Source organism: Limulus polyphemus, unplaced genomic scaffold (assembly GCF_000517525.1).
Source record: "Limulus polyphemus unplaced genomic scaffold, Limulus_polyphemus-2.1.2 Scaffold1917, whole genome shotgun sequence".
NCBI lineage: Eukaryota > Metazoa > Arthropoda > Merostomata > Xiphosura > Limulidae > Limulus > Limulus polyphemus.
Window position 1 is genome coordinate 143,111 of NW_013667527.1, and position 12,272 is coordinate 155,382.

The 12,272-nt window shown below is 33.4% G+C and overlaps 1 protein-coding gene across 9 annotated transcripts in view; it reads right to left on the reverse strand.

The window, feature by feature from the left end:
• LOC106465348 (tyrosine-protein kinase receptor Tie-1-like) overlaps window positions 1-12,272 on the reverse strand; it is a 112,546-nt gene that overhangs the window by 71,656 nt on the left and 28,618 nt on the right. For all 9 annotated transcript variants that reach the window (XM_022393218.1, XM_022393217.1, XM_022393216.1 and 6 more), the window contains 2 exons: window positions 7,828-8,005; window positions 6,659-6,913 (listed from right to left, as the gene is read on the reverse strand). In XM_022393218.1, the coding sequence (XP_022248926.1) occupies window positions 6,659-6,913; window positions 7,828-8,005 (433 nt within the window). The remainder of the gene's footprint in view (window positions 1-6,658; window positions 6,914-7,827; window positions 8,006-12,272) is intronic.

Consider the following 12,272-nt stretch of genomic DNA (forward strand, 5'->3'; position numbering starts at 1 on the left):
GTATCACGCCACGTCCTTCTCGAACCTTCGTGAATTATCGGGAGACTACTAGATTGGGGGTAGTCTGGTATATATAAGATGGTCACAACTTGACGAGGTAATGCATAATTGAACTGCAGTCAGAGAGTGTGTAATTGAACTGAGTATTGTCGAGCACGTGAGACGTTCTTTGAGAATTATAGCGTTGTTATAGAGCGACTGTTGAAATTAAGTGTATCGATAAAGTTGTATTTGGAAAGAATAAACCAGTTTTATTTAAGAAAGGACTTGTGTCGTTGGAACGAATTTACAAAAAATTAACTAACGAACAGAGACGTAACAATATGTTTTTTTGTAGAATGGTGATAACACCACATAGTAAATCAATGCTTATATTTAATTTGTATGATGTTAGCAAAGTTAAAAAATTCTCCAGATATGGTAGATTAGTATAGCACGAACAATAACAGCTTCAAAAAGTTCTTACCTACAGCTCTTGCAATGTACTAGTAAGTACAAAATGTTCCTGTCTGTATTACATATGATGTTTATTTTGTTGGTTTCATGGCAAATCTACTCAATACTGGAATACAATTTTCTATTGACCAGCTTCTTCATATTAGTGTAATTATTTTCATATAACAGATATTTCTAGGTACACAAGTTGGAGATCTGTGCTAGACAAAAACAAAAAGATTCCTGAAAGTGCTCATGGTACAACAAAACATTGGGAATAAGGCAGTAGCAGAAGAAGAAAAGTGAAACCACTGTCAAACTCTTAAAATTAATAAATGAATAAAGTACAGAGTTTTTGAATCCATCTGGTGTACACTCCCAACTCCTGATAGTTTCATGGTGATCGTAGGGCAGAAAACTGGATAATTTACTCCTAAGCATAATATGAAGTTAACCAATTCATGATGTTAGGAGAATACATCGGTTCAAAAACTCAATTAAAGACAAAAATATGGAGTTATAGGATTTTGTTTGTGATTATTGACCTGTAAGGTAATTAATAATACAATGTACCTGTCATTTTCATTAATGCCCATGAGACATTTAAATATTTGGCAAGCAGTGAATATTCACGGAAGGATAAGAATAACTGAGAGACTCACACAATGTTTAAGAGAAAACACTTATTGTTTTCCAGTAAGAGTAGTGCAAGATATTTTAACTGTTTTGAATCAAAATGTAGGTGAAATTATCAAAAGTAAAGGAAATTTACAAACAGTAGTTTAACCCATTTACTTTAGCCGAGACGTATATTTTTCAGTGCACTGGGAAATATGCATCCAAGCTTCAGTGAAATGGTTAAATTCATAATAAACATAAACTTGGTGTACAAGTGTTTTGTTTTCTTGTGATACAGATATTTTCAATCATGCAGATTGAAATATTTAAAAAAGCACACAGTTTCCTGAACATTTTCTTGTCATTATTTCAATACAAGGTGTTAGAAAATTCAGGCTGTAAGTGTACAAATGGGGAGGCAGAAAGTCTTAGCTAGTCCTAAACTTATTAGCACAAAAATCTCAAGGAAAACAATGAAAGTTTTTGTGGGTTCTCATGGTCAAAAGTAAGGGGTAGCATTGCTTAATCTGAGTCAGGATACATGTGTAGTATCCAGTTTTAAAATGTGTTGTTAGTTGTCATGGGAATGGCGACAGAGGGCATATGTGTATGTTCAAATAGTTTGTAAGGGTTTGTCACTTATGTTTTATTTAGTGTTTCCTGGTCATTTAATGTTTCATTTTATTAACAAAATGTCCATTAGACCAACCCCATACTGAAAAAGAAATGTTGGTTATAACTCTGAATTTACAAAGTGTATCTGAAATGTGAAAAGCTTTTAATAAAATGTAGAAGTCTGTTGTATACAAAAATTCAAGTGTGTTACAAACATATCTGTACTCAAGATATGTCAGTGAATTGACAACATCAGCCTGATTCAGACTATAACAATTTGGAGTTCAAGATGATACTGATGTGAAAAGTAAAAATACTTTTGTCCATCATGCAATATCTAAAATGCATATCTACTGATTATTCGGTATCCCTGTACAGTGTATCTGATATTTATTCTTCTCTATCAGGAACTGTCACTAAATCAGAAATGCAGAGAATAATGAACAGTTGATAACTCTGACATCAAATACATAAATACCATGTTGAATGGTTCTCTGATAAAGGTTGTAGCATGCACAATTTGACTCTCACCGGTGCACAAAGAGTAGGGTTAAGAGCTCTTAGTACACTTATATGCTATATTTTGTAAAGGGATTTTATTTAATGTGGTTGTATATTTTCTTTTTTGTGATGAAATATTTTAATATGCATTTTTGTGCTTGTGATACTACAGTTGTGTTTGATGTTAATCATTGTTAAAAGACTTGTATATGATGTATTATGCACTGACATTTGAATTTGTTTCTGCATAATGTGTTAAGAGTTAGGCTATACCCTCTTGAAGGGGCCCCCCAGTGACACAGCAGTATGTCTGCAGACTTACAACGCTAGAAACCAAGTTTCGATACCCGTGGTGGACAGAGCACAGATAGCCCATTGTGTAGCTTTGTGGGAATCATTCTAAAAGTATTTAAATTGTGGTTTCATTACTGAAAATTTTATATAAGCAGTATGTGCTTGCATCTATGTTAAAAGGTTTATTTTAATTTATGTATTTTATTTGTTTAAGGATATTTTTGTAGTTTTGTATTTGTTCTTTGTTCAAGGGTAGTTCAATGCGACTAGGATACTGATTTCTTTGTTCAACAGTTGTGAGGCCTGTGTGGGGATTGTTTCTGGAAGCAAACATGAGCCTGAACTAGGGAACACAGGAAAGTGATTATGAATATACCATGTATTTTATATCTTGTTGTAGTGCTTATCCTTTGTTCTCAATAATGCAGATTGGAATATTTTAAAAGTGCAGTGTATTACAAGTTTTGATTAAGTGCTATCTTGAGATTACAGCCTACCCACTGAAGTACCAATCAAATTTACAGGTCTTTTGAACTTAGAGCAGCTGAATTAAGACTGTAAAGGAGGATATTCTACCTCCAATATGGTAGTTTCGTCTAATATTGCAATAAGTCAGGGAAGATCAAGATGTGGAAGAAAAGTGTTTACAGTTTTGGCAAATCTAGGCTAGGGACCTGACAGACCACAGAATGTGTCCTGCACTGATGCAAAAGTTGTTGGAAGTGGTGTGGTTTACCAAGTTTGACTTTTTTAAACCAGGAAGATGGTAGCAATCAGGAAAGTTTTTATAAGACAACATAATTAAGAATGAAGAGCTGTAGGTTGTGAGACAAATGGATCATTGTTACATTTTGTTATTTAATTTTTGTTCTTTCCTTTAGTGTAAATATATAAAAATGAACAAAATAAGCCTAAACAAAAAACAAAATCAAATTAAAGACACTGCATAAATTAAAAGGATCCCCAGGGCACAGGCTATAATGTGGGGCATAAAATGTGCCCTGAGTTTTTGAGGTGCTGTAAAAGTAGGACCCAAATTGCGATGAGGATACACCATCTATCAGTTTTAACCTCCATTCGCCAGTTTCATATGAAGAAATTCATAAAATATCAAATAAATCCATTCAAAAATATAAGTTAAGAGAGCAATATGTGGGTGCTTAAGCCCACAACGTCACATATCTATATCACCCTTCACTGCCTGCAGACAGTTGTGGGAAGGTGAATGCTCTCTAAAGTAAAAGAAAAGAAAAACGAAATAAGGTACTACCACTTGGGGATAAGTAAGATAAACCAACCTCCTGAGGTTTGCATTCCAGCCCCCATTATAATAGTAAAGCACTAATTTTACTTTATTAGTAGTACAGTTGATAAATTATACTAATATAGAGTTATAAAAGATCAACCAAGTTATCTAAACTAACTAGTATAAACCCAAATCACCACCCATTAAGTCCACTGTAACTACCAATTTTCAGATTTTACACAAGCCTTTATACGTGATAAGGTGTTCATCCACATAAAAGTAGTGCCAAGTTGTTTAAATGACCTTATTAAAACAAAAAATATTTATCGGAAACTTTCAGCAGAAACTCCCTAATTTTTACTTCTTTATATCTAATTAATACATTTATATATTTATCACATTTAAATGAATGAAACACGTCCAAACAAAAGAAAAAATTAAATTAAATTAAAGATGCAGCATAAATTAAAAGGATCCCCAAGGCACAGGCTATAATGAAAGGTGGCAAGAAACAAAAAATCAAAATGAATATTCCACATAAGCCCCAAAGTGTAGTTTAGTAAAATCGATCCTGAACAAAAAAGAACATATAGAGCCAAAAACAGCCGAGAAAACCAGATCTGTGTACTGGCTAGGAAGTGTCAACCAGAAAAAGCTGACCTGGATGAACAAATCATCTTGGGAAGAAGACTGTTGGAATTAGAAAAGCAAAAGTTATAAACTGTATCCAATCCTATCTGAATGTATCGACAGCCAAGGCAAGTGGATAATGAACTGGAGATCAAAAGCAAAAAAGATAACTAAAATAGAGAAAGGAGTCCAAAGCTTGATGTGGAGGAGTACCCTGCAGGAGGTGGAGCCTCCTAAAATTTGAGGATCAAGAGGCCATTCCTTGGGGGAAAGTGTGTTAGGACTGGAAAAATGATCAGTAATGAAGACAAAAGCATTGGGAAAACGACACTCCAGGAGACACATGTCAAGTGTGTGGATTCAAATAGGGAGATCCCCTGTCTACCACAAAGGGAACAAGAATGAGTGACCCTTGGTGAGTGGTATAAGCCACCACTGTCAAATAGTCGGAATGAAACATACTTAGTCCAACTGGACAAGAGGAAGAGAGTGAAATAAAACATGTTGGGCTGCCAGACGTGCCAGGTTGTTAACATGACAAGACTTTTCATCCATAGACCATTGTCCTGAAGCCTCCTATTGATTGAGCCATGTCCCCCACCTTTGGAGATGAGCATCAGAGAAGAGAAACAAATGCAGACAAGGAGGGAGGAAGTGGTAAACCCAATGCCATGAGGGATATGTTCAACCAAATCATGGTGTTCATAATATATTCATTTGTTTCTTCCACTGTCAAGTCGGGTGGTTGGATTTTCCATTTGGATAAGTTTTTCCTGTTACATACCTCACATTCTTGTCTATTTGGGGAGGGTATTTTTAAACACCCCCCTCTGTCAGGACCATTCATTCTACTCCTCGAATGCACTAGATGGAGTTTTCTGTTATCCAAGCTATTATGGTTAACTATCTTACTGCTAGCAAGGTTCTAACACATTGGGGGATGTGGTTTCTATGGGAGCACTTCTCCTTTTGGGTCTAGCCTATTTGCAATCTTTTCAGTAGTAGCTGCATGAACCATGGTCTCTTTTTAGGGTTCCTTTCAACTTTTCACTTAACTTTCATCCTTCCATATTTGACTGTATGCGTTGGGGATGGAGCTAACTGAAGCTAAATGTACAAGTTGTAGTGTTGATAAAATCCCCCCAAAATGTGGATGTCAGAATGCTACCAGCACTGGTGAAACCGAACTTCAAATGCTCATCAAAATACTTCCGGGTCCAAGAATCTTTGGCTTTCTTATCATCACTACCAAGCTGCACATCACTTGAATTTACTTTTATTTTCGATACCTTTACTTGTACTAGGCTGCACATCACTTGAACTATTGTTGGTTGTGATTATTTTCAACCATTTATCCCTATTGAAGATGAAAGGGTATTTCGTTAAAAATAAATTAGAAAAGAACTTGATCTGCACATCACTCAGGGAGTTTATTTCCTTAAAGCTGTCATTTCTCTTTGTAATTCTATAAAGGTCACACTTCTGTCCATGAAGGAATGAATGTAGACAGCAGTGTCTTACAATTTTAGATCATGCAGTATCTTGAGATTACAGCCTACTTGTACTCAAATGAAAATGAACAGTCATGTGGTAGTGCTAGTCACTCTGGATAAGTCTGGTATTACCTCTAAGGTAAGGAACATTGAATTTAAACAGACTGACATATGATATCAGTCTGATCAGTTGGAGGGAGTAATTTCTACCCACTACAAACAACAGTTCATTGGTTAAAGCACATTGTGTTTGTGCTATAATGAAAAACTGTAGGTTTGTATTTTGCATCATGCACAACCTTTTCATTTCATTCTTATGAATTCAGGTATTCAGAGAACTCAGAATTACTTTGTAATAAATAACTTGTACAATATATCTTGTTATTCTGTGGATCTAGCTCACTGCTCTAAGGGAAATCAGTTTGACCTGAAAAAGCCATAGCTACATATATTACCAACTATTCCAACTAGGATGGGGAAGAAAACTTTTAACTTATACTCATTTGTACAAGTATCTTTAACACCTCTTGTGTCAAAAAAAAAAAGGAATTATATTCTTGCACAATGGATTGATTAGAAGATGTTGGTGGAATTATATCATTTAACTGGTGTCAATTGTGATTAAAGTTTGTAAAACTGAATTTGATTTAAAATTTCTCAAGTTCTCACTTTTAGTACACATAAAAATGTAGCTGTAAAAGAAAAGGATTAGGTATAACACATTAACCTTAAGTTAATGAATTGAACCTAAGTAGCAACATTTCAATTTAAAGTTCGATTTGATAAATGGTAGAATTATTAAACCATTTATAAAACAAACAATTACCTCGAACAATAAGTCGTAAAATTCCATGAACAAATTCATTTCTTCTACCCTCATAATAGCACTCATAAATTCCAGCATCAGCAAGTGAGGCAGCTGGAATAGTGACCGTCAGTTGGTCATTCCATTTTTCAATAATGTCACCACCATTATAACGCCATCTTATGGGTAGATCGAGATGTTTCATTTCTTTCATAATAAGATGCACTTTTTCTCCTTGATTTACTACAATGTATGTCTCCTCTGGCTCAAATTCAGCTGTTGAGCATATAATTCCTTACAAAATGTTTAAACATTTGCTACGAAATTCGTTTATGACAAATGTTAATTATATTTCAAATTACGAAACCAAAACTATATACATTTTGGCATTTAATTAGCTTTATTTCTTGTCCTACAGAACTTACTGATCTATTGAAAAAAATGTTAATTTAGGGATATAATATTGCACCTGTAAAAAGTTCTTGGCAAAACCAAAACTATATACATTTTGGCATTTAATTAGCTTTATTTCTTGTCCTACAGAACTTACTGATCTATTGAAAAAAATTTTAATTTAGGGATATAATATTGCACCTGTAAAAAGTTCTTGGCATACTGTAGAGTCTGAAAAATATATTTGAAAAATTTCTTATTTGAGCTCTTTAGTGAAGAAAGAGTAAAAACATCTGACATAATTTTTAAAATTAATTTTCTTCTTTTAACTCAACTATACATGTATATCACTTTAATCAAAATATATATATATGTTATAATAATTAAATCAATATTCACCAAAGATACTTGATACATGAGCTGATGTTAATAAAAATAAAACAAACTGTATATTGAATCATAGTATGATGATGTCTTAAATATTCACCAGACTGGACAAACATATATACTAATTTTCACAATGATTTATTATGCATGACCAAAGTAAACAAACAATTTAAAAGATACAAATTATATATGATTACATACACTTATCGATAACTTAAATAATTATTATATTATACAGATAATTTCCAAATGACTTATTATGTTCTTACACGTTTCTTCTGATGAATAGCTGTACCAAGAATATATATTGTATTAGTAATAAAAAATGATTCATTCTATTTACTTGAGTATATGTATTATTTTTTGTATTGTTACAAACCATCAAGCCAAACAGGGTTATTTTTACTCACCAATACGTTCAGGGGGTAATTTCAATGTTGTAATTTTGGTTGTCACCCCACCACTAGTGACTTCACAGTGGAAAGCTCCAAATCGTGATAATGAATCTCCACTGGGCATGAAAAGAATACGAGAATATACAGGTGCACCTTGAAGAAACTGTTGAGTATACTTCGGTAACTTGAGGCCCTACATTTGAAAAAATCAATTAAAATTATAGGTATGTACAAATAAGCAAAATAAACATTTTGTATCCATTTTCTTTTATACTTTTGCAAAATGTATATTTAAGAATGTATAAAAACAAATGCATGACAAAAAATAGACTATTTTAAAATAGACATACACACAGATATACAAACACACAAAGACTAACATAATTAAAGGGATTTGTCAAAGTAGAGATTGTTTGTTTGTTTTGAATTTCGCGCAAAGCTACACGAGGACTATCTGCACTAGCCATCCCTAATTTAGCAGTGTAAGACTAGAGGGAAGGCAATTAGTCATCACCACCCACCGCCAACTCTTGGGCTACTCTTTTACCAACGATTAGTGGAATTGACCGTCACATAATAACGCCCCCACGGCTGAAAGGGCGGGCATGTTTGGGGTAACGAGGATTCGAACCCGCGACCCTCGGATTGCGAGTAGACCGGCGTAACCACTTGGCCATGCCGGGCCTCAAAGTAGAGATAAATAATTTTAAATTTTAACAAATTCAGTTTTTGTAGTTTGACTTTCTTGTTTCAATATTTTTTGTAACATTAAAACTTTCTATATTACTATAAGCTAGGTTACGTATATATCGATCCTACTTGTCTTTATAAAATTTTTGTTATTCAACTTGTTTTTTTTTTTATTAGCTATAGTTTTGTGTGCCAGCAATACGAAGCATGGGGCCAGGTATACCTGATTCGATTTTACTACGCATTAGGATCTTTACCAACATACTCCTCAAATGTAATTACATGACCAAAGTAGCACATCGTCCATTTATTATATATATATATATATATATATATACGAGTATCCTTTTTTAGTACAAGAAAGGAATCACTGGGACCTCAGATGGGAGAATTCTGTGAAAGAATTATAGCGATAAGCTTTGCCATTTCTTCTGTACGCTTGTCTGGAAAATTCACTTCCTTACTTATTTGGAAATTAGACGAAAACTCGTTGAAATAGTGAAATATTGATTCCCTCCATAACAGTTACGGTTTTAAATGGGTGAGTTTTATGGCTACCATTTTGTGTCATCAGATTTCTACTATTAAATACCACCAGATATAATGATAAGATAATACATTAAATGAAAATGCATATACACATATGTATAAATGCAAAACGCTTTTTTTTCATTTGATTTAATAAACCTTAAAAGATAATTAAATGTTCTTCATTAATTTCTGGGGTTTTTTTTTACTAACTTATTGAGTTGACTGTATTTGTACGAAAGACATAAAATTAAAGAAATAATAAGAGACATTAAAAAAGAAAAAAAGGTTTTTGAAGACAACTTGGAGATAGTTGAGGAAGAAAAGAAAATATAACATACATTATAAAGAGAAAAAGTAGATACTACCCAAGTCAATAACATGTCTTTCATGAACATCTGCAGGCAACAACAAAAAAAAAGATTATGAAAAAATAATGTAACTCTATTTATTATATTATTTTTTCCTGTGATATATGAGAATACCATATGCTTTCTATCTCATTATTTTAATACAGTACTAGCTGAGACCCACAAAACACTTAAGAGTTTTTATACCCTTTGCCTGAATTTTCCTTATTCTATCATTTTCACACACATCATTTAAGCAAATGACTTCTTGCAGGCATTATGTGTTAGATCGATAAATCCTGATCTATTTGAAAAAATGTTGCACTGTCACACAAACAAATTCACATAGACATAACTTTATTTAATAAAATTACATGTAAAGTAAACAATAAAGTAAAGGTATTTATAATAGGATACAGAGTATGAAACAGCTATGAACGTTCAGTGTATGACAGGTTTTACAGGTTGAAACAAAGAAACAAAAAAAAACAAACAAAGAATAAATTCTATAGTGAAGAAAAAAAGTAGCATAAAGATGTTTATAGTAGTCTATGAAATGTACCAAAACTAAATTATTGCAAAGTAATGTAAATGTGAAGTTGTAATGATGGCAAACTTAGCTGGATATGCAAAAATGTCTGAATGTCTGTTGACAAATTGATAAGCATATGGTTTTGAACAAACTGTGCATGCGTATTTTAGACCTAAATATGTCTGGAAAGCCAACAGACATTGTATTTTGTATAATGTTCATTTTTTTAAAGAAATTACATGCAAGTTAAATGTTGTTTGTGTGAAATACATTGCAAATAAAAAAAACTAAAGTTGAAATCGAGGCCAGTTGTCACGTGATGACAATGATATCACGTCATTGTGTATCATACCCATTGCCTTAAAAAGTTTGACTACGCAAAAAACTGGTAAGGTGATTCTGTATTGAAAGGCTAATATGCAACCCAGACTATCCAGACAAACAATATGAGTTTCTTAGCATTTGATTGAGAAAGTTCCAGACAGACAAATGCAAGAGCATTATTTATATAGACTGTTCAAAAAGTTTCAGTTATTTTGGTATATGTTCAGCTTTCATATAACATGTGGTCAAGAGTCATTAAGTTGGTTTTGTTCTAGCTTTTTTAATTCTTTTCCATTCTCTTGAAGTAACACTTAATCTGTTTATAGGTGACGTGGCAGTAATGCTGTATGTTGTGCAAGAATGTCAATAGCAGTATTCTTCCATGGTAGGTCGCACGATGCCTCAAGGTTACAACCTCCATAAAGTTTGAATGAGAGTGACCAGTCATGTTGGTAGTGCTAGTCTCTCTGGGTAAATCTCCTGTTACCATTAAAGTAAGTAACATTAAGTTTATAATATCTGGTAGATTGCCTCAGCCAAGACAGTCAGATAGGCCTGGTGTGACTTCTGGAGCCCAGCAATGTCTATCAGTAAGCCATAAGAGAAGATATACAGAAAGGATGCCTTAAGTAAAAAAACTAGGTTGGCTCACATAAAGTACGAGAAATAAAATTTAAGAAAAGCATAATAAATTGTAGAAAATCACATCTGAATTGTGGGCACATTAGGAACCAGGCAGATGAGCTTAACACTTTCTGTTACTCCTGACTCCGTATGGGTTTAGAGAATTAGATATACCCTGTGAGGCAACACCAGCCACTGGGTAGGTTCCAAGAAGTAAATGGGGAACAGCATAAACAAATAAGGAAAAAAAGAGGCATTTACCTGTTAAAGACATTGAACAGACTGGAGAATGATGACAGAAGTGTTCTACCTGGTACATATTCAAGCTTGGAAGATATTGTCCAAGAGTCATTGAAGGCCAGGAAGTGAGTCAAATAGTGGATATGGCATGATGATACGTGATACAGCCTGTGACCATCTCCATCCAGGGAGGAACAGACAACCCAGATGAGCTAATGAACCCATCTGATAAGCACAGAGGATGAGAGATCCTTGAAAAAGGAAGGGTCCCAAGAAAAATAGATTGCTGGAACCATGAAATTGATTGTGCATGCCAAGTAACATCTGACTGCTCAAACTGGAACCAAAAAGCAGTTAGGGTTAGTAAAATCATAGAGGCCCAAGACGAATGGAAGAGATATGGGAGAAAAGGTACAATCTCCCTCCTGAGCCACCAAAGTATTAGGAAGAAACGAACAGTCAGGGACTAAATTCATATAAAATCTGTGAAACTAGTTCATTTGAACAACAAATATTTGACATGTTGTGTGTGTACAGTAACAAACATTTAATTCTTGAACGATTTCAGAATGTACATATTACATCTTCAGCAAGCTTTGATGAATAGGTTAAATTATTAGGTACAAAAATTTATAAATTTAAACATTTTATAAAAGTAATTAAAATACAGAATAGAAGGATGAAGTAAATTAAAAGACAAACAAATAAACAATGATTAGGATAACAAAACAATATTATACAAGTATTCAGAACTGACTTAATTGTAGTGAAGTTGTGTTATTATTTAGAATTAGGAGTTCATTTGTAATCAATAAACTTTCTTTAATTAAAAGTTCAATATTGGATGATCCAGATAAGATGACTTTGAAATTCGTAATCAAGATGAGGTGGTTAGTGTTTTCACTATGTGTGTGAATTGTGGAGTCTGGTGGCTTTGATAGTTTTTACAAGTTCTGCTTGATACTCCTATATGTTCGCAGGCTAACAGATGTAATTGGCATATATTTTTGCCATTATAAGTCGCATTACAGCCATCACAAGTGTATTTATATACGATCCTTGAACGCATAGGGGTAGGTAATAGGTCTTTAGATCAGGATATATTTTGTATTTTGAAAGGTGATTTAAATATCATTTGTAGTTGAAGTTGTGGATAAAATATTTTAAATATT